The sequence below is a fragment of the Dendrobium catenatum genome, unplaced genomic scaffold, assembly GCF_001605985.2.
Source record: "Dendrobium catenatum unplaced genomic scaffold, ASM160598v2 fragScaff_scaffold_777, whole genome shotgun sequence".
Taxonomy (NCBI): Eukaryota; Viridiplantae; Streptophyta; class Magnoliopsida; order Asparagales; family Orchidaceae; genus Dendrobium; species Dendrobium catenatum.
In genome coordinates this window covers 244,899-269,142 of record NW_021319239.1, presented here as the reverse complement: position 1 = coordinate 269,142, position 24,244 = coordinate 244,899, and the positions used below count along the sequence as shown (strand labels likewise).

Here is a 24,244-nt window from a genome sequence, read left to right as displayed (position 1 = left end):
TCGCCCCTATTCATTCTGGTAGGGGCGCTACGGGCGGAACCACCGGGTCGTAGCCTCCGGTGCTGTAAGTTTACTAAAACTTAGAAAACCCTTAGGGGCCAAGATGTTTGCACGCCTCCCACCCTTAGGGCCTTGTAGAAATTTCAATTATAATTAGGATTGCTTTACTTTTGTTAGATCCCTAAAACCTCGTGACATCCGTGTAGAAGTCCTAAGGGTTAGAAAACAATACTACTTTTAGTCCTACAACACTAGTGACATTTAAGGACAAAAATTAAGGATCGAGTCTTAGAAAATATAGACTTAGGATGCATGCTCCCTATAGGATAGAAACATTAAAATAAGAACTTAGTGACACATTTTCCTAGATTTTTATTTTCTTTAATCTACTAATAATCAACCAACCAACTTTAATCTAATTCTAAAAATCTATTAAAACACTTAATTCTTAATCAAATTATAATTAATATTCATAATCAATAAATTATAAATCTAAATCATAAACCTAAATAAAATCTAATTAAACTAATAATTAACCCTTAACCAATCTAAATTTTAAAAGATGTGGATCTAATTAGGAGATTAAATCTAATATTAAAATTCATTAGGATAAAAATATTTCTAAATATCAAACTTTAGAATAATCTCTAAAATCAACCAATAAATTTGATTAATAAAATACTTAATTCACTTTTTTTTTTCTTTTCATAACCAATTAAAATAATTTAACAAAGTTAATTATCACTGAGTAACCCAGGCCTACGAGGCTATTAAGTTAGCCCCAAGGAGGGTGAAATAAACCTCACGGCCTCGGTGTGAAATAAAGGTGGTAATCAATCAAATTTAAAAAATAAAAGAAATCTTTAAAATCAATCCTAAAATATTAATACTTGAACTTTAATTAAAAATTTCCCCTTTGCCCCTTTATCAAATTAAAAAATGCAAGCAATTTTAACTAAACTATCCTATATAGGACCTACCCCAAATCACACAGCCTACACACACTTAGACTGGCTTGCTAGGACATGACTATTAGCTTTAGGTTAGGTTGATGTTCTGCTTTTCTTTTTTGTACTGTGTTGTGATGCTTTGCATGTGACCCGTATGATTGATTGAACCAATTTGGACCTCTCTTTCCCTTCGATTAGGAGAACCTAGAAATTACTTTGCACTAAACCCAATTGAGAAGATAATCTTACATCCCTAATTGAGAGTTTTCTTAGATCGAGGTCTAGGATATGACTAACTATGGGGGCTTGTGCCCGTAGGAAACCGATCCCCACAATCAAATAAACCCCATTCGAGCTGATGTATCGAATGGGGGAAATCTCGTGAACTTTTGGGTTATATATATTATTATCCATCGATGTTCGTAGGTGAAAGCCACCACCTTCCATGGCTAATCGTACGTATAACTCCATCTGCTCTTCCATTAGCCTGCTTGTGTCAATTGTAAAGGTCTACGACCACTTTGTCCTACGGGATAGTGTGATCGTACTCTTTGCATTCGAACCCCATAAGTAGCATCCTTTTTGAGACCCACAACGAGTCATTAAAAGTTTAATGCAATACTCGGAGGATGACTCTAGGAAGTGGATGTAGGTCAAAGTTTGACCAAATCATTATAAATCTGGTGTGTTCTTTTCTTTATTATTTTTATACTTTATTTCCACATTTATTTTTATTGCGATTAACTGGGTAGGTGAAATTAATAATTTATCTTTTTATCATGAATGTAATTCTCTACCACATCAAGTTATAAAAAGATTTTTCTTTTCCTTAAAGAAATTTTTATATATTTAATTCACCCCCTTCTTGGCGTATCTCGACTATCAATTGGTATCAGAGCGAGGTCTCAAAAATTGTGTTTTAGAAAACTATAAGAAAAATGGTCATGACACATTTTCGAAATAATAACATTATGGAAGGCTATTCAATTATGCGAACACCTTTATTTGAAAATAATTTTTTTTTAATTTTTGAAAAATTGCATGTCTACTTTCTTGCAATCAATTGATTATTGAATATGGTATATGATTCAAATTGATTATTTTGTACTGTCAAGTATTATAGATGGAGTTAAAATTGATATTCTTTTTATTGAATGGAGTATAATAGAACAAGTTAATGCTTAACTAAATGTTAAATGCTTGAATTATTTTTTCTATGTGTTAAATTCTGATGAATGCACAAGAATTTATATATGTACTACTAACAAAGAAGTTTGGGATAGATTATGCACTACATATGAAGGTACTAGTGAAGTCAAGCAATCTAAATTGAATATTCTAATACATGATTATGAACTTTTCTATAAGAAATCTTATGATATGATCTTAGACATGTATACTAGGTTTATTCAGATTGTGATGTCATTGCATGCTTTAAGTAGAGAACTTTTAAACTTTGAAAAGGTTAACAAAATTTTATATTCTCTACTTGATAAATTTGATACCAAATTCACTGCTATATGTGAATCAAAAGATTTGAATGCTTATTCTATAGACAATTTAATATGCTCACTCATTGCCTACAAGTAAAGTGTGAGCAAAGACTTTTGGATGTAGGTGATGAGAATATTATAATGCTAAAAGCCAAAGACACAGATGAACGTGGCTTAGTAGATGATGAGAGCAAGGAGATAACATTGATAACAAATAAATTTGAATGTCTATAGAAGCACAAGCATAAACATTAACAAAAGTGGAGTAAATGTAAAAATGGTAAAAATATTAAGTTTTCTTCTGATGTTATTTTCTTTGGGTGTAGGGACCCCGAACATCTGAAATTTGAATGCCCCAACTTAAAAACTCTTCTTGCAAGGGAAAAGAGTAAGAATAAATTGATTGTAATACGGGAAAAAGATAAAAAGGAAAAAATCTCCTAGGTAGACCTAGCTTCTGAATCATCAGAACAGGAGCAAGATGATGAGGTATAATCATGTTAAGGTTCGTTTGTGTGTTGTGTTTATGTGTTTTTATGTGACTGTTTATCTATTTTATGTGTTTAATTTTTATTATTTTTATTTTTTATTATATTTGATTACATTTTAAGCATAATTTTATGTTTCATATCTTTATTATGTTGTTATTTTTAGGTGTTATTTTATCTCTTCTTTTTTATAATGTTAAAGGGTGAGAATGTATTATAGTTGGTTTTATTTATGTTATATTTTTTTTCTGTTATTTAGATTTAAAAAATAAAAAAAATTCTCCTATTTTTTAATGTAATTCTTTTAGTGAAGGGGAGTTTAGGAAAAAATATTTTAATTTGTAAATTCAACTATTATTATTTGCCATCATTAAAAAGAGAGAGATTATTACAACTCAGCCTTATGAGTTTATGATTTTGATGATAACAAATAATATTAATTAATCTTTTATTTCTTCTAATATTTGTAGTACATATTTATTTATATGTTGACTAATATTTCAAGTACACCATGCACCATTCTTTGAATATTCAAGACTCAAGATAGAGTAGAATTGGTTATATTAAATGAGTTTATAATTTTTATTTCTTGAGTCAAGTCTTATAATGATGTATATTAGATTGGTGATCGTGTATACACATAGGAGGAGAAAAAAATGATTTTAAATATTTTAATTTTTCTATACATCGTACTTGTACTATATGATCTAGTGTAACATAAATTAATTAAAATATTTTATTTTCCTAAAAAAAATATTTTTAAAATATAACTAATCATATAGTATGATCACCCCATCATATTGGACGATCTGTTATAATTAGAAAGCCTGTTGTCCATTAATCTAGGCAAAACTTTGAATTTAAAATGTTACTCTAATTATATTGTACGAACATGATCGTATTATACAATATTTAAAATATTGCCTTATTTAATCCTATGATTAGTGAATCAAAACAGCTTAATTTTTATATTTTGATCATACTGTATGAACTGGATTGTATTGTATGATCAACATAGACGATTTTAGTTATCTAATGCTTCATCCTAGATGAACTGCATTTTTATTGAACTATTCGTACAGTACTAACTGGACATTATACAGTACGAACAGATAAATTTAATTGTTTGTATAGTACTAACTAGTGATCGTACTACATTTTTATTATACTATTCGTATAGTACTAACTTGACATCATACATTATAAACAGGAAAATTGAACTATTTGTATAGTACTAATTAGTGATCATACAGTACTAATAGGTCAAATTATGCACATCATACTAGACGATTATATGTTCGTAATGTATGATCTTTGACAGCTAAAATGATTTTTTAGTATTTTTTAAAGCCCTCTAATTAAGCTTTCTTATAAGACTTTATAAGAGTCTTTGGAAGCCATTAAAGTTTCATTTTTCTAGAGAAAACCTGAAGAGAGAACTTGAAATGAAGAGAGAAAAGGGTAGATATTGAGAGAGGGAGAAGATCCTTGGAGGGGGTTTCAAGGGGGTGTGGAGGGAATTTCACACAGTTGCTCCAACAAGCTTACACCTTAGTACCATCAGATTCAAGATTCATCTTGAGGGAAGTTTTGGGAAGAAGAAGATCTCTTTGGTGTTAAAGGACCCGGCTCCTCCACCGCACTAAGAAAGGTGGAAGTGATTTTGTATAAGGGCTTTTTTTCCTAGTTATGGGAGCTAAAGAAGAGTCATTAAAGGTTTAGTGCAATACTTAGAGGGTGCCTTAAGGGAGTGGACATAGGTTAAGCTTTGACCAAACCACTATAAATCTGGTGTGTTCTTTCCTTTATTATTTTTGGACTTTATTTTTGCATTTATTTTTTTTGCAATTAATTGGGTGGGTGAAATTAATAATTTATCTTTTTATTATGAATTTAATTTTCTTTCGCATCAAGTTATAAAAAAAATTCTTATCGTTAAAGAAAATTTTAAATATCAAATTCACCCCTATCTTAGCGTATCTCGACTTTCAATTGGTATCAGAGCGGGGTCTCAAAAATAGTATTTTAGAAAACCTTGAGAAAAATAATAATTACATAATTTTGAAATCCTAACATTACAGAAGGCTATTTAATTATGTGACCACCTTTATTTGAAAATATTTTTTTAATTTTTGGAAAATTCTCATGTCTATTTTCTTGCAATCAATTGATTATCAAATGCGACATATGACTCAAACTGACTATTCTATATCGTCACGTATTATAGATGGAGTTAAAATTGATATTTCTTTTACTGAATGGAGTATAATAAAATAAGTTAATTCTAAACTAAATGATAAATGCTTGAATTATTTTTTCTATGCGTTAAATTCTGACGATTGCATGGGAATCTCTACATGTACTACTGGCAAAGAAGTTTGTGATAGATTATGCACTAAATACGAAGGTACTAGTAATCTAAGTTGAATATTTTAATGCATGTTTATGAACTTTTCTGCATGAAACCTTATGAGACGATATTAGACATGTATACTAAGTTTACTCATGTTATGATGTCATTGCATGCTTTAGGTAGAGAACTTTCAAACTTTGAAAAGTTTAACAAAATTCTGCATTCTCTACTTGATAAATTTGATGCCAAAGTCATGGCTATATGTGAATCAAAAGATTTGAATGCTTATTCTATAGACAATCTAATAGGCTCACTCATTACCTACGAGCAATGTGTGAGTCAAAGACTTTTGGATGCAGATGATGTAAGAATAAATAGAATGTAATATTGAGAAAAGATAAAAAATCAAAAAAAATATCCTAGCCAGACCTAACTTCTGAATCATTATAGTAAGAGCAAGACGATGAGGTATAAGCATGATAAGATTTTTTTGTGTTATATTTATGTGTGTTTATTTATCTATTTTGTGTGTTTAATTTTTTAATATATTTGATTATATTTTAAGAATAATTTTATGTTTTAGTTTCTTTATTATGTTGTTATTTTTATGTGTTATTTTATCTCTTCTTTTTTATAATGTCAAAGGGGGAGAATGTATTGTAGTTATTTGTATTTATGTTTTCTTTCTTTTTATGTTATTTAACTTTAAAAAACATAAAAAAAAAATTCCTATATTTTTAATGTGATTCTTTTAGTTCGGGGGAGTTTAGAAGAAAATATTTTTAATTTATAAATTCAACCAATATTATTTATCATCATAGAAAAGGAGAGATTATTGCAATTCAGGCTTTCGAGTTTATGATTTTGATGATAACAAATAATATTAATTAATTTTTTATTTCTTCTAGTGCTTGTAGTGCATATTTATTTATGTATTGACTAATATTTCAGATATACCATGCACCATTTTTTGAATATTCAAGAACCAAGATTGTGTAAAATTGATTATATTAAATGAGTCAATAATTTTTATTTCTTGAGTTAAGTCTTGTAATTATGTATGTTAGATTAGTGATCATGCACACACACAGGGGGAGCAAAAAATGATTTTAAATATTTTAATTTTTCTACACATCGTATTATATGATTTGGATCATACTGTATGATCTGGTGTAATAAAAATTAATTAAAATATTTTATTTTCCTGAAAAAAAAATTTAAAAATATAGCTAATCGTACAATACGATCACCACATCATATTTGATGATATATTATAATTAGAAAGTCCACCGCCCAATAAATTAGGCTCAAATTTGAATTTGAAAAGTTACTCTAATAGTATTGTACGAACATGATCGTATTATATGATGTTTAAAATATTTCTTAATTTAATCATATGATCGTACTGTATGTTATTTGACAGCTAAATTGATTTTTTAGCATTTTTTGAAACCCTCTATTTAAGCTTTCTCATAAGACTTTATAAGAGTCTTTGGCAACCATTGAAGCTTCATTTTTCTATAGAAAACTTGAAGAGAAAACTTGAAAGGGAGAGAGGAAAGGGTGGATATTGAGAGATGGAGAAGATCCTTGGAGGGGGTTTCAAGAGAGTGTAGAGGGGATTTCATACAGTTGCTCCGGCAAGCTTGCAGCTTAGTACGATCGGATTCAAGGTTCATCTTGAGGGAAGTTTTGGGAAGAAGAATATCTCTTTGATGTCAAAGGACCCGACTCCTCCACTGCACCAGGAAAGGTGGAAGTGATTTTGTATAAGGGCTTCTTGGCCTAGTTGTGGGAGCTAAAAGAGAGTCATTAAAGATTTAGTGCAATACTCTGAGGGTGTCTCTGGGGAGTGAACGTAGGTCAAGGTTTGACCAAATCACTATAAATCTGGTATGTTCTTTCATTTATTATTTTTGCACTTTATTTATGCATATGTTTTTATTTTGATTAACTTGGTGGGTGAAATTAATAATTTATCTTTTTATCATGAATGCAATTCACTTCTGCATCAATTTATAAAAAGAATTTTCTTTTTATTAAAGAAATTTTTAAATATTCAATTCACCCACTTCTTGGCGTATCTCGACTTTCACATTGAACGCTTATACCTTATGCATCAAAATCAATAGCTCAAGGATTATAATGATCATTTTTCTCTGTGCAATAGTAAAAAAACTTTAAAGAATCACATGACAAAAACTCTATACTCATTCCACCCAAAGCCTATAAAAATTTATCTTTAAAAAATGAATATAATTTTCTTGAATAAAATTGAGCAACTTACTTTAATATTAGGATATTTTTATTACAAGTTTTATTTAAGTCCAATTCATTATCATCTTTTATAAACCTAGAAAATAATCAGTTATATAACTTGCGGGCTTAGAAATGCCATGATAAATATTTTTAGTAGACTCACTACATTATCTGAATAGAATGCCCATGTTAAAATAATCCTTATTGAATGCAGTAATCCACTTATTCCTTATCTTATAAAGATCTTCCAACCACCCATAATTGTAGAGGTTCTCTTCTGTGATCATTTCTGACCATATTCTCAAACTCCTCCTCAGAGTCATATTAGCTCAAACAATTAAGGAAGAAGCTTCTGACTTTGTTGTTGTTATTGAAGCACGACACTTTCGATGGTACCTTTCTACGGATATACTATTAGCATAGTCTATGGTGAGTGTGAGGTAAAACAAATTTTAAGGCCCTTGTCATTGCCTGGTCTTGATCTGTAAAAGTTCTTTTAGATATTCATCACATATTATTAGTACAAAAGTTATAAACAGGCACATAAATGATTCAATCGTCTCTTCTACAATAAGGTCACCCCAAGTAAAATATTTTACTATTGATTATTGACCCTCACAAATGGTGCGCATACAAAATTATACTTATTAAGTCTATAACTTGTATAAAAAATTATCGTATCACCAAAACAGTCATAATCTATCACACTAATCCCATTAACCCAAAAAAAAAATTAATAATCTATTAAATTCATCAATTTGGACATCCAAAGCGAACATATTATCATCAATTGATAATCTTTAAATAACTGAATAAAAGAATTAGTGTCCAAAAATTCAATTTTTGCTCTTTTCTTTTTTTGATTAAAGTTGTATACATCCCTCTTAGATAATTCAACATTTTGGATAACTCCAACTTTATAAATAAGGTACGTATATGCATCAATAGTTCTTATCTCGATTTTATCATATATTTAAGAATTAGAGCTTTAACATCGCACACATTCCTATATGATTTTAGTAGATGCTAGTCTTCTGACCTAGACATGTCATGATTGTGGTTTTCAATAAATTTTTTTACCTTCCAATATCCAGCTTCATCCACTACAAATCTAATTATTGCTGGACAACCTGTTATGATGTCTGGTTTTTTTATATTTCAATTAAAAATTAAGACCATGAATCTTCTCTAAACCAGCTTTTGAACAAACAAAATCATTAGATTTATTTTTTATAGAATTTAGCCATTAACTATGATAATCCTTGTGAACACTAAAACAAATATTATGGGCATGATTACAGTAAGAAGTATACCTCTTTCTTAATCTCATAAACATCCTGATAAATAGGTAGTAAATAAGAAAGATATAATTAGTAAATAAGTAAAATATACGAAGAACAAAAAGCACACATTACTCAGAAAATAAGCAGTAAATAAGCACAAAGTAAGCATTTGATATGCATAAAATACGTAGTAAATACGTACAAAATATGCAGCAAATACACACAAAATACATAGTAAATACACATTAAATATGTAATAAATACGTACAAAATATACAATAAATACACACAAAATATGCAGTAAATAAGCATAAATTAAGCAGTAAATAAGCACAAAATACGCAGTAAATAAGCATAAAGTATGCATAAATTACACACACAAAACTCATTAACTATACATACAAATGAAGAAAGATATGAATTAATTTTTAAAATATGCATAATTGCTACCATGTTGTAAAGAAATGTGAACAAATATGAATTAGCGGCTGCAATGCTTCAAAAAAAAAACTTAGAAGGATTTGAACTTTACCAAAAAGTTGAAGCCTACATTTCCTAAATTTATCTTTTCTTCTTAATTCACTTCTTTTAACTGTTCTGCTTTCTTGACACCTTCATATTGTTTTCAACCCCCGCATCCTCTGAGAATATCATCTAGTCGTAAAAAGAAAAGTCCTCCTCCACATCAATCTTCATTTTCATTGGCATTTTTTCTATTCTTTCATTCTTTTTTGAGCTTGCCCGAGAATTTTCGCTAAACCTTATATATTGCGGAGCTTTACGGCTGAAATCTCAAAAAAAGAAGCGACAACCCTAATTTGAATTGTATTCGGATATCAATAAGGATGGTCGAGGTTTAAGTGTTAAATCCACGTTGACATTCCACGAGGGCAATCTAAGTCAACAATGACCACATAGGCTATCCACGGGTCACAATTTTATTGACGCCTGAACACAAAGCAACGTTCGAATTCTGCTCCGAATAATTTGAGAATCATATTGAAGCTTTTGGTACATGTTAGGTTAAGTAATAAGGTTGTTTAGTGATGGTAAAATATTACAAAGCTATGCGTTTTAGACTTTTTGGTTTTTATTTGATGAAAAAGGAATCAAGAGTAAATTTTTTAGAATTTCGACTTAACTTCATAGTTTATTTTTTTTATGTAATTTAAAATTGTTCGTTTTTGACTAAAGTCTAAATGTATCAAAAACTAACTTCACTCTCACTAGTTATTGACCTTACAAGGCCACTAATGATCGCTCACCAAGGACCACCACACCCAAACTCCATTGGGCTAATCACCTATATTTATTTAAAATTTATTTAAATAATTTTAAATATTTTACAATCCTTTTAAACTATATTTTATTTTAGTATTCATTTTTTTATAACAAATGAAACTGTCGCTAAATAGCCCATAAATATGGGAAAATTATTGGGTCAGGTCATCTCAAGCATCTATACATCCAGAATCCAATTAGATGATGCCACGTTGCGACCCGACGACCCGACGCGCCTGCTCATTTTTTTTTCACGTACTTTTCCATTTATCGCGCGGCCTAACAACCCGACCCACCCGCTCATAAAAGTAATTCTTTTATTAGGTTATCTGCGAAAATTTAAAAATGGCCGGCCTTTTGGTTTAGGGTAATTTCTTAGAGTTATGTGATGAGAAGCAAGGAAGACGAATCAAAAATGGATATCTCTTTGGATGACTTGGAATCATTCGAGGAGATGGAACAAACTAAGGACGTAAAGGAAGAAAGGTAGGAGCGGAGCTTAGAAAAAGTGTCTGGGATTTTTACGGTAAGGTTCTGAACCCAAATAGATTTTATCAAGAGATCTTATGAATTTATAGTTAATGTTTACAGTAGTAGTGAAGTAAGAGTCGAGAGTACTATATGTATTATTCGACTCTCATAGTGAAGTACCAAGCGGTACCGAGCAGAATACCATGTTCGTAGAGTGAAGTACGCGCGGTACTGAGAAGAATACTGAGCGGTACTGAGAAGAATACCGAGCGGTACTGAGAAGAATACCGTGCCATACGGAGAAGAATAACGAGTGATACCGAGAAGAATATTGAGAGGTACTGAGTATAATACTGAGCACTGAGAATAAAAATCAATTTCATATTTGCGCAGGGCATTTTTTCAAGTGAGAAGAAAGCATATGAAATGTATTACAATTATGCTCATAACATGGGATTCAGTGTTCGGAAGGACCATCATGGTTTCTGGAAAATTCAAGGAAAATTAAATCAAAGGACTTTGTATGTTTGAAATCAGGATTTAAAAAGGGAATTGACTTGAATTTTAATTCTAAATATCGAAGAGCCAATACTAGAACCGGGTGTCCAGCTATGGTTAGATTTTCAGTAAGTCAAGATGGTGTATGGATGGTCCAGAAACATATTGAGAGCCACAATCACGGATTAGCTAAGACCGAAGATCAACATTTTCTTAGATCATGAAAGAACATCGGTGCTGATAAGGCCTTCATTCTTAAATCCATGATAGAAGTTGTGATACGAACAGTTGATGCATTTACGTATCTACGTGATGAAGTAGGTGGTGAAGGAAATATAGGATTCTCTAAGAGGGATGCATATAACTTTATTAAAAAAGAGAGAAGATCAAAGATATAGATTGGTGATACGAATGCCCTTATTGAATTATTTAAAGAATGACTAGTTCATGATAACATGTTTGCATGGGATGTACAAACTGATGAGAATGATAGATTGTTGAATTTTTTTTGGGTGGATGATTTAGGAAGGACAGATTATGATTGTTTTGGTGATGTGATTATTTTTGATACTAGCTATAGGCTAAATAAATATAATATAGCTTGTGCCCCCATCGTTGGAGTTAATAATCATTGGCAGAATATTCTATTTGGGGTTGCTTTTTTATCAGATGAGACTATTGAATCATTTACTCGGTTATTTAAAACATTTTTATGAATAATGGGTGATAAACATCCCATAATGATATTTATTGATCAGGACCAGACAATGGCTAGGGCGATTGAAATTGCATTACCCCAAACTCGACATAGGATGTGCCAATGGAACATAAGCAAGAAGGCACCATCGAAGATGTGGTGTTACAATAGCAACAATAAAGTCAGAGGGATTTTTCATAAGTGTTTAAGCAAGTGTGATTTTGAGGAAGAGATTGAGAAATCATGGGCTGAAATGATCAGTGAAGGAGACCTCCATAGTCATGAATGGTTGAAAGACTTATATAAAATCAGGAATAAGTGGTCAACAACATTTAATAAGAACTGCTTTAACCTAGGTAGTCTTTCTACACAACGTAGTAAGTCCACCAACAACGTCTATCATGGTTTTTTCAAAGCAACAAGTTCTTTTACTGGATGTTTTCTGGGGTTGGAGAAGCTGACGATGAGTTGGTGTCGAAATGAACATGATGAAGATTTTAGGTGCAGTTAGTCCGACGTAGTTCCTATTGTCACATGTAGCCGAATACTAAAGCAAGCTGCAAAGTTTTACACAAGGAAATTGTATTATTTTTTTAGGAGGAGTTCTTAGAGGGTGTTGGTGGTATGCACATAGATCATGCATCTAATAATGGATCCACATTTTTTGTGAGAGTTGTTAGAAAAGATCATACTTCTCATTGGACAGTTCACTTTAATTCAATGGAAGGTACAATTGATTGCACCTATGGGAAGTTCAATATGGTGGGAATACTTTGTTCTCATTGTATGAGAGTAATCAGGCAATTAGACGTCGTTAGAATTCCTTCGCAGTACCTCTTGCCCCAATGGTCAACTAGAGCTAGAAAAGATTTTTTTAGGAGTGTAATTTTAGTAGTAATAGACCTAGTGAGGGGATTGTGACTTTGGGCGATCAAGTCATTAATAAGAGTACACGTTTTAGATATCTTGGATCTATTGTTCAGAGTGATGGTGAAATAGATGGGGATATTATCAGCAGAATTCAAGTTGGATAGTTGAAGTGGAGGAATGCATCGGGCTTGTTATGTGATAGAAATATACCCCTCAAACTTAAGGGAAAATTCTATAAGATGGTAGTGAGGCCTGCAATGCTTTATGGTGCCGAATGTTGGCCTTTAAAAGAGAAGCATAATACTAAGTTAAGTGTGGCAGAGATGAGGATGCTCAGGTGGATGAGTGGCTTTACCCTTAGAGATAGGATACGAAATGAGTATATACGTGAAAAGGTTGGAGTAGCTCCGGTAGAAGATAAGATTAGAGAAAGTTTCCTTAGATGGTTTGGTCACATAAAACGACGGCCTTGTGATGACCCGGTTAGGAGAGTAGAGGTATTAGATTTGACTTATGTTAAGAAAGGTAGGGGTAGACCTAAAAAGACTTGGTTAGAAAATATTAGGAATGACATTTCTTTATTAGATTTAAACGAGAATTTGACTTTTAATAGGACACAATGGAGAAAAAAGATTCATGTAGCCGACCCCACGTAGTGGGATAAAGGCTTGATGTTGTTGTTGTTGTTATAAAGGCCAAAGGTATTGGAAAGAAAGTGAGCCAAACACAGGAGGGTACATAGGAGTGTGGTGTTGCTATGATATTTAGAAATCATATAAGAAGATTTGCATATCAAGTTAGCATAAGAGCACAGGGGAATGAAGATGCAGAACAGTACATGTTATCAACAATGATCGAGATGGCTGAAAATGTAGACTTCATCCCTACAGGAATGAAAAACTGTCATCCTTTTAAGAGAGCAGGTGGGGGATATACGAAGGTTAATAATCCTCAGAAGTGCAGGCCTAAAGGCATTTCTAATGTAAGATTGAAGAGCCACTAGGAGATGAGAAAGAAGAGGATAAAGAAATCTTCAACAGAGCAAGGCCTAGAATCCACAACATATTGTACAGTCACAAAAGCACCTTTAATATAGCAGCCAACTTTCACTCAAATACCAGAATGCTTGACAGATGAGTTCTTTACTGGACGACCAAGCACAGAATCGTCGGCTGAATATACACAGATGAAGAAGGGAATTATTGATGCAGAGAAGAATATCTGATATGTGGTTTTTATTTGTTATATTTCATTGAACAATGTATTTCATTTTATTGATGAAGATGTGTGGGAACAAAATGTATTAATGATTTTATTAGATTTTATTTATGCAGAGAAGAATGTCTGATATGTGGTTTTTATTTGTAATATGTCATTGAGCAATGTATTTGATTTTATTGATGTTTTTTAGGAATTGAATATTAGAATACTCACTTGGTAGTCAGTACTATCGATACACTTTGTACTCGAAACAATCGGTACACTAGGTACTCAGTACTGTCGGTTCACTGAGTACTCGGTTATGTAGGTACATTGAGTACTCGGTACTGTCGGTACACTAGATACTTGGTACACTGTCGGATGCAGTTAAAGCTCTTAATTATTGATAGATGGGGTAGGTAAGGTATTCATAGTAAGAAAGATTAGAAGGTATTTTAAATAGAAGATCTTCTCAGACGACTTCAACCAAAATTTTGGTGTTATTTCTTCATAATCTGCTATGGTGTACAAATTACATTGGCCGGAAACTAATCTACATTTAGGTATGCCAATTGAAGCATTTTTGAACCTTGCAACAACTGCAATGCATGAGAAGATATTAGAATCTCTATATGGCTTCTTGAATAACAAGCAAGGGAAAATAAAGTCTACAGATGTTGTGTGCATTACTGGCACGACCATTGTGATACTACGCTCCTCATTTCGCATCAAGATGCAATGGGTGTTAAATTGAATAGAGAAGGTAAATTCCTAAATTCCAAAGGTCGGAGATGGGTTGAGAAAAAGTTTATTGAGTATCATCACCACATGGTTAGCCTTCACTTTCTTCAAAAGAGATATCATGAGCTGCAACGTGAGAGATTAGGATTACCTGTTGGAAATAACTCATTACCAGCTTAGGATTTAGAAAATTGCATTCTTTATCATCCTTGGGATCCAGAGTAGGATGGCTTCGTTGTTGACTTATATAAGGATCTTTTGAAATGGAGGCCTTATGGTAAAAGGAAGTTCTTAAACCTAGCGGGGTGGCAAGAAATTCAGTATGAGTTGATTACATGTTTTGGTTGTTGTCCCTTACTAAGTCAGCTTCAGAAACGAATTCGTCACTTACTACAGTAGTTTTTACTAAAATGGATATCAGGTATGTAGAAGAAAGTAATTAACTAGTGTATTAATTTTGTGATGTACAAGTATACAACTTAACGATGTACAAGTATATGATTTTTCTATGTACAAGTTTGTAACTTTGCAATGTACAAGTAATTAAACTATTTACAAATGATGGACAATTATTTTATAGTAGTACAAAACAATGTGAAAGCAAATTCAGCTCTGAATTTTGGCATGTTCTCCTGCCAGTTTTGTTGGTCCTTCCATATCACTCCTGCAGGCTGCACAACTACATCCATATATTTACACACGTACATTCTGCAGTCGAAACTATTTTTCTGGGTAGGAGCATCTTCAACAGGCCTGATCAGCCATTGTGTAATATCATTATCAGCAAAGACATTTTTAGTTTCATCGTATAAATGTTTAAGCTGCGTATAATTTAAAACACACAAGTTGAGGAACATTCGTTATGAGTCAATTTTGACCATAATCATTGAATATTACTTACAACTTTAGGTATTTATGGCAGTATGAGTGGCTTTAGGTAATTAATCGTAGAAGTCCCAAACTTTTTTAAACAATTTTCCTACAAGTAGTGTCCCATGGCTGCCTTGTATAATAGGTACAAGCATCAAATGAGCACGTCTGATAGCATTTTTAGTGATGTGCTTTACGAAATGTTTTGTTTTATATTTATACACATCATAATAACCCTGCAGAAAACAGTTAAATCCGTTATTGTTGTTGGCTGACCCACATCGATATAGACATCGACTTTCGCTGCCTCTGCCTGAGCCTCTTCTTTTTGTATAGCCACTGCTGAAAGATGTTTAATATCTTTAGGTTTAACATTTTCAGGTTTAGCATCTAGAGGTTTAACATCTTCAAGTTTAATGTCCTCTGGTTTAATATATTCTGGTTCAACATCTTCTGGTTGAACATCTTCTGGTTGAACACCTTCTAGCTGAACATCTTCTTGTTTAATATCTTCTGGTTTCATATCTTCAGGCTCCATAAGGATAGGTACCATTTACTTTCAATGTAGCTGGGAAGTTGGACTCAAGGAATTTTTGAATTGTTTCAACTTTTCTCTCTAAATCCTTAAATTCAAATACTACCTGCTCTAATGATTCAACTTGCCGCTCGAGCAAGATAGATGTTGTTTCAACTTTGGCAAGCCTGGTAATGAGGATTTTATTCTATAATATCAGCTTAGCCATGCTCTGTCGGTATTCATCATCTAGCGGTTTGGATAGGTTGATTTTTGGTTAGATGTCCTCTTAGGGTGGTGGGGAACTTCTTTGGGGGCTGGCTACCCTTTTGGGTGGAGTGGCAGCCCTTGGGTAGCTTTTGGGCTGTTGGATTTTAATTCGAACTTTGGGGGAAGGTTTTATTGAGGTAGGGGGATCCTTACGTAAAAAGGATTTGTCCTCCTCAATTATTTGTTAAAATTGTTTTAATATCTGCAAAACACAATTTTTAAAAGGCGATCATATATACATTACTGCCACAATTCTAATGCACATACTTGTCCATCATCACGTGATTCAAATAAATCATCTACTTCTTTCTCATTGTACATTAGTTGGCTATCCCACCGAGCAAAATGGGGCCGTGACTGCTCATCTGTTGGTTTTTGTATTTTGGTATGTTCGAGAAACCATATATGAACCCATAACAAACATTCCGATAGCCAATTAATCATATTTATAGAATGGCTAATTAAAATATTATGCATAAGATTTATACTCACAATAAGAATTGTTATAAAGCCATTAATATAGCCTAGGGAAATGCCATTCATATGCTTCATGGCAATCGAATCAAATTCTTCGACAAGGAAGTTTCTTATGATTAAAGGCCAGTTGTAAGTTAAGAAATCATCAGCGTTGTCTACAACTGTCATGATACTTGAAGGTGCCCTGAAGTTCGCAAGGGGGGGAAAATAGATTGGACAATAAGAATTTAATGAAATGCTGCAAAAGTTCATGTACTTGGGTGGACTCCTTCAAACTCTTAATTTCATGTCTAACATCGTTGGAAGTTACCCCAGTTATCCTTCCACTCCAAACCACAAATTTGTTACCCCTATTGGGTAGTCCAATGATGAGAGCTACCTCATCAGAAGTGAAAGGCAACTTCTTTCCTTTGATTACGAAGCACTTCTTCTTGAAATTCTATTTGGTCAACAACATATGAACTAGAGGAATGTTCTGATGGAAAGCAGGCAACAAGAGGAAGTGATGAAGGTGCAGTGGCTTCAAAACATCAACAAATTCTTGGCCAAATGTATTTCTCAAATGATCACAAACTTGTCTAAACGTAGAAGCTCTGCACCTAAAATGAATCTCTGGATAATATCCCAGCAATTTTTAGAACAATAGACAAGTTATATAAACTGATCAAAACACTAGACTATGCAGAGTATCGAGCAATGTACCGAGTATAATACGAAGCACCCGCGGTACAGAGAAGAGTACCGAGTATGCTACGATACCGATCAGTGTACCGAGCAGTTGAGTTTGAAAGCGCTCGGTACCATGCACAGTAGAACACTAGATAAAATACAAAACCCTCAAGCTCAAGAAGAAAATGAGAAAAAAAATAAAATACAAAACCCTAAAGCTCAATAGTACGCTCGGTACAAAACCCTAAATCATCTCGGTACAATATAACGCAAACAGAACATCATAATCTCGGTACTAAAATACCGAGTCAATACCAACCGCAGAAAATGAAACCTTACACAGACCATTTCCCTTCCATGCATGGAACAATAATATAAAACCCTAATCCACTAACAAAACCATAAAAATAAAAATTTATTTGTATGACAAACCCCTAAAATACGTACCTACTATAGTACCGGCATGGTACCGAGTTACAAAAATTTACAGAAAAATTTACAACTGAAGAAGCAAGCAAATACGGACCTTCGGCATGGCTTCATCAACGAATGTGATTGCGATGAACGGGATTTACAAACGAAGATGAGCAGTCGAGAGGGGAAGCAAAGTCAACCCAAAGGGGCGCGAGTTTTAATTTGTAATGTTTAAGAAAAAATGTAATAAAAGAACTACTTTTTACCTTCGGACAGGTCGGGTTATGGGGCCGCGCGGTAAATAGAAAAGCACCTGCAAAAAAAAAAACAAAAAACAAGCGGGCACGTCGGGTCATTGGGTCGCAACGTGGCATCATCCAATTGGATTCTGGATATATAGATGTGTTAGGTGACCTGACCCAATAATTTTCCATATCTAAATTTGTATGTAATTTTTTTTTTCAATTTCTTTCGGTATTTCCAAAAAAAAAATTCAGTATCCTTCTCCGACAGCTCAATTTACTACTTCAGTCCTCCGCAGCTAAAACCCTACTTTCTGCTCCCAAGGAGTAAGAGGCAGTGCCAGCCAAACGTAAAGATCGAATCTTTTTTTATTCCTTTCACGGTATGGCTCTCTGCAACCCTAAGCTGTCGATCAACTCGATACCCTCTTCTTCCTCATCCCCCACCTCGACCTCCTTTCCGCCGCCGCGCCACATCTCATCACTCTTCCTCTTCCGCCGCCGCCGCCGCCGCCCCTGTCCTGCTTCACTTTCAGCGTCCGAAAAACCTGGCCTTCTCCGCCTCCTTGCACGCGCCCATGACAAGGATTCCGATCCCGTATCGTGGATTCCTCGCCGTCCTGGCACCGCCGGCAAGCGCACCGACATCCAGAAGATCATGATCCTTGGTGCCGGCCCCATTGTCATCGGCCAGGCTTGCGAGTTCGACTATTCCGGCACCCAAGCTTGCAAGGCTCTCCGCGACGAGGGCTATGAAGTCGTGCTCATCAATTCCAATCCGGCCACCATCATGACGGACCCTGGCCTCGCTAACCGTACCTATGTAGGCCCCATGACCCCTGAGCTCGTCGAGCAGATCATCGCTGAGGAGCGACCTCAGGCACTTCTCCCCACAATGGGCGGCCAGACGGCTCTCAACCTCGCCGTTGCCCTTCATGAATCCGGCGCTCTTGCCCGCTATGGTGTCGAGCTCATCGGCGCCAAGCTTGACGCTATCCGGTGCGCAGAGGATCGCGATCTCTTCAAGAAGGCCATGGCATCCATCGGTCTAAAAACCCCGCCTTCAGGCATCGCTAATACCATTGAGGAGTGTGCTTCTGTTGCTGATGAAATTGGCGGGTTCCCTCTCATCATCCGCCCTGCGTTTACCTTGGGAGGCACTGGCGGCGGCATTGCTTACAACCGTGATGAATTCGAATCCATATGCCGTGCGGGACTTGCCGCCAGTCTCACCACTCAGGTGCTTATCGAAAAATCCCTTCTTGGGTGGAAGGAATACGAGCTCGAGGTCATGCGCGACCTTGCTGACAACGTTGTCATTATCTGCTCAATTGAAAACATCGATCCGATGGGAGTTCACACTGGCGATTCCATTACCGTTGCACCTGCGCAGACGCTAACTGATAAGGAGTACCAAAGGTTGAGGGATTACTCGGTGGCTATAATTCGAAAGATTGGAGTAGAGTGCGGGGGCTCCAACGTGCAGTTTGCAGTGAATCCAGTTGATGGGGAGGTGATGGTGATTGAGATGAACCCTAGGGTGTCAAGATCATCAGCTCTTGCATCTAAGGCTACTGGATTTCCAATTGCAAAGATGGCTGCAAAGCTTTCAGTCGGATATACTCTTGATCAGATACCCAATGATATCACAAAGAAGACGCCCGCCAGCTTTGAGCCATCAATTGATTACGTGGTGACAAAGGTGAGTTCTTTTGCCAATTTTTTTTTTTAAATTTTGTTCCCTTGTTTTATTTTATCTGTTTATGCTTCTGAGTATTGGTATATTCTTTCGGCTTTTTTTGGGCATGAATTGGTATATTCTTTTTTCCATGGCATATATAGGTTTTTTTTTTTTTTTCATCTTCATGATTTGAAATGTATCTTGTATTGAGCTGTGCGGAAGCCTAGCCCAGTAATTCTGATGCTCTTGAACATAAATCTTAATTTTCCTTTTGATTTGGTTTTGCATTTTTTTTCTTTTTATTACGAATAGGATGGTCTAGATACTCATGTGACTATTGCTCTTTTCTGTTTATTTTTAGGAGCTATTTGGTCGAAAGTATTAATAATATATTGCATTTCATTTCCATTTAGTTAAACTTTTTCGATATATTGATTTGAAGCGAAATGGATACACAGTATTTTTTGTTGGAATTTGAAATTCTCCAAAACTCCTGTTTCCTTGCATTTGGGAAATTTTCCTATCTGGCGCTGTGTTATCTCTTCCCTTGCATTGCCTGCTCGTCTCGCCCCCTTGCATTTCTGCCTCACCCTTGTGTTCCCGCCTAGCTTCTCACATGATTCCTCACCTCTTGTATCGCCATCTCCCTATCATACTGGATTTTCAATGCATTTGATTTGTATCCAATCAAAAGTTTATCACATTTTTAAAATACATGTATTTAAAAATATCCAACTAAATTGGCGATAAATTACAGTTCTAGTATGGCGAAAGGTTTCACTTGTGGACTTGGAACTTTTACCGAGTTGCCTTTCTGTGGTGTATGATCTAGTTTTTGTTATAAAAGAACTGACTGCATATTTTTCCATTGTTTAACAAGCTGTTCAATGATTCTGAAGTAATGGATAGCTTCCTAAAAGATCAGAGCTATCTCTTTTAACTCACATGACTTGTCATGGTTTTGTTTTTTTATTTTTAGACGGTCATTGCATAGTGTAAAGGTTATTTCCAGTACTATAACTTATCTTTTTTATGATTGAAATCATATACTTTCATGGAAAATTGCTATGCTTCCCTGCAAAATATTTCCTTGTCGAATTTCCATTAACCATAATTTATCATCATTTTTTTGTTTGCACAAATGTTGCAGATTCCACGATTCGCCTTTGAGAAATTCCCTGGTTCTCAGCCAATATTGACCACCCAAATGAAATCTGTTGGTGAGGCAATGGCATTGGGAAGGACATTCCAAGAATCCTTCCAAAAGGCTGTTCGATCTTTGGAATGTGGTTATGCTGGCTGGGGTTGTGCGCATATCAAGGAACTTGATTGGGACCGGGAGCAATTGAAGTACAGCCTGCGAGTTCCTAACCCTGATCGCATTCATGCGATCTATGCAGCCATGAAGAAAGGAATGAAAGTGGATGAAATACATGATCTCAGCTTTATTGACAAGTGGTTCCTGTCCCAGCTCAAAGAATTAGTACAAGTGGAAAATTTTCTTCAGACTATAAGTTTAGATCAGCTGACAAAGGATGATCTGTATGAAGTGAAGAGAAGGGGGTTCAGTGACAAACAAATTGCATATGCTACGAATACAACTGAGAAAGAGGTTCGAACAAAACGCATCTCTTCCGGTGTGATCCCAGCATATAAGAGGGTTGATACTTGTGCTGCTGAGTTTGAGGCAAATACGCCTTACATGTACTCTTCATATGATTTTGAGTGTGAATCTGCTCCTACTAAAATGAAGAAGGTTTTGATCTTGGGTGGAGGACCAAACCGGATTGGACAGGGAATAGAATTTGATTACTGCTGCTGTCATGCATCATTTGCTCTTCGTCAGGTTTTGATTCCTTTGAATGCTTATCGATTTTCATGTTTTTTTACCATGGTTCATGCTTCTGTTGTTCAATGAACATAAATTTGAGGCCTTTACTTGTTTAACTCATGAATTTTCATGTTTTTTTACCATGATTCATGCTTCTGTTGTTCATTGCACATAAATTTGAGGCCTTTACTTGTTTAACTCATGGATTTTCATGAACTGTTGTGATCTCCTCCTGTGTCTAAAGAGTGTTTTTTTTTCAATATTTTACCCATGCTTTTTTGAAATTTTTAGCAGACCTATTCTTTAATACTTTTTCTATGATCTTGAATTTCCAAGTTCACCAAATTCTTTTTGTTTCCCTATCCCATGCGTCCTGATTATGGCAGTAAACTATTGATACATGAAATAAATATTTTCAGCTAGTCATTATGTGTTCATGAATATTATTATTATGATTTTGTTTCAGGATGGATATGAAACAATCATGATGAACTCGAATCCGGAGACCGTGTCCACAGATTATGACACAAGTGATCGCTTGTATTTTGAACCTCTGACAATTGAAGATGTGGTAAATGTTCTCGAGATAGAGCGGCCTGATGGAATAATTGTGCAGTTTGGGGGTCAGACACCTCTGAAGCTTGCAGTCCCCATACAGCAGTATCTGGAAGAGAAGAAATTGATGTCTGCTAATGGAACTGGTCGAGTAAGAGTGTGGGGAACTTCACCTGATTCGATTGATGCAGCTGAGGATAGAGAGAGATTTAACGCAATTCTGAATGAGCTTCAAATAGAGCAACCAAAAGGTGGGATAGCAAAGAACGAGGCCGATGCCTTGTCAATTGCCTCCAATATAGGGTACCCTGTTGTAGTCCGACCATCTTATGTATTAGGTGGAAGGGCTATGGAAATTGTTTATACTGATGAGAAGCTGCTCAAGTATCTTGAGACTGCAGTTGAAGTTGATCCCGAGCGCCCTGTACTGATAGATAAGTATCTTTCAGATGCTACAGAGATTGACGTGGATGCAATGGCAGATTCTGAGGGTAATGTAGTAATTGGTGGTATCATGGAGCACATAGAACAAGCTGGAATTCATTCTGGTGACTCAGCTTGTTCTCTTCCAACAAAAACTGTATCGAATAAGTGCTTGGACATAATCCGTTCATGGACCACAAAACTTGCAAAAAGACTTGGTGTATGCGGCCTTATGAACTGCCAGTATGCCATTACTGCATCTGGTGATGTCTATCTCCTCGAGGCAAACCCTCGTGCTTCCCGCACAGTTCCTTTTGTTTCTAAAGCTATTGGTCATCCTCTAGCAAAATATGCCTCTCTTGTTATGTCTGGAAAGACAATATATGATATTGGATTCACAAGTGAGGTGATCCCAAAGCATGTTTCAATCAAGGAAGCTGTTCTTCCTTTTGAAAAATTCCAAGGCTGTGATGTGCTTCTTGGACCAGAGATGCGCAGCACAGGAGAAGTCATGGGAGTTGACTTCGACTTCCATGTAGCATTTGCAAAGGCACAAATTGCAGCTGGTCAGAAGCTTCCTGTGGATGATGATGGCCTTCTTGGCAGTAAAAAGACAGTTTTCCTCAGCTTAAATGATCTAACAAAGCCCCACCTTGCATCAATAGCTGATGGATTTCTTCAACTGGGCTTTCGACTTGTTGCGACTTCTGGGACGGCTCGGGTGCTCGAGATGGAGAACTTACCAGTCGAACGAGTTCTAAAGATGCACGAGGGTAGACCCCATGCTGGTGACATGTTGTCAAATGGTGAGATACACATAATGGTAATAACTAGTTCTGGTGATGCTTTGGATTCAATAGATGGGAGACAACTGAGAAGAATGGCATTGGCTTGTAAGATCCCACTAATAACTACTGTTGCTGGGGCGCTGGCTACTGTGAAGGCATTGAGGAGCTTGAAGCACAGCTCTATTAAGATGTTGGCTTTGCAAGACTATTTTCACCCTGTGGATGAAGAGCTTGATTTGCGAGCTGCATCCTCTACTGTTTAGCAGTTAATTTCTGATGGAAAATCACCCCAAATTTGAGTCATCATTGGCTTAAAACTTCTTAGAAATGTATCATTTTATTTTCTCTCATGCTGTTGTATTCATTTGTTTTGCTAATAAACTATTTGCCTGTTTATCGTCTCCTTGCATTGCCTTGGTATACTGGCTGTAGCCTGTGCTGGATTGTTATCTTTGCAGAGTTTTCAACCTGGACTATTTACAAAATTGTTAACTACTTTCTGTTCAAAAATCCTTGCAATAATTTATTTGCTAGAAGAATAATATGTTTTAATTTATTTCATATTTATTTAATTTGTACAATAACTACTAATGCTTTTATTTTTTGAAGACAAACGTTCATGCTTGCACACGGATACATCATTTTTGATTGGGTTTTCATAACACTTCCAACTTGGGCTTCATTTGGGACAGTTTTCTTATTGCTTTCTAATCCAGCTTATTAGTAGAAAATTTTTTAATTCCAACAATTTCTTTTAATTCCACAATTTTTATATTAAAAATTTCATTAGAAAATAATAAAAGAGCTATTCCAAATCAAATTTTAATGAGATCATTGCACAAAGTACTCACATCATTGAATAGTGTCAACTTTATTGTTGTTAGATGGAGGATGGTTAGTGTTGCTTAGGAGTTAAGAAGAGGTCT

At 34.8% G+C, this 24,244-nt stretch overlaps 1 protein-coding gene across 1 annotated transcript; it reads left to right on the top strand.

Moving 5' to 3' along the window:
* The first annotated feature begins 18,259 nt into the window (after positions 1–18,259).
* LOC110098567 (carbamoyl-phosphate synthase large chain, chloroplastic) lies at positions 18,260–23,828 on the top strand. Its single transcript, XM_020825425.2, has 3 exons — positions 18,260–19,742; positions 20,872–21,567; positions 22,019–23,828. Exons 1-3 carry the CDS (start codon positions 18,426–18,428, stop codon positions 23,579–23,581), a joined length of 3,576 nt encoding a protein of 1,191 aa, XP_020681084.1. The 5' UTR covers positions 18,260–18,425; the 3' UTR covers positions 23,582–23,828.
* The last annotated feature ends 416 nt before the right edge of the window (positions 23,829–24,244 follow it).

What these genes read in the sequence shown, in the direction of transcription:
- LOC110098567 (XM_020825425.2), top strand. Translation starts at nt 18,426, where the DNA reads ATGGCTCTCTGCAACCCTAAGCTGTCGATCAACTCGATACCCTCTTCT. An exon ending in TTGATTACGTGGTGACAAAG is followed by an intron (nt 19,743 to 20,871) that starts GTGAGTTCTTTT and finishes CAAATGTTGCAG; the next exon opens with ATTCCACGATTCGCCTTTGA. An exon ending in CATCATTTGCTCTTCGTCAG is followed by an intron (nt 21,568 to 22,018) that starts GTTTTGATTCCT and finishes ATTTTGTTTCAG; the next exon opens with GATGGATATGAAACAATCAT.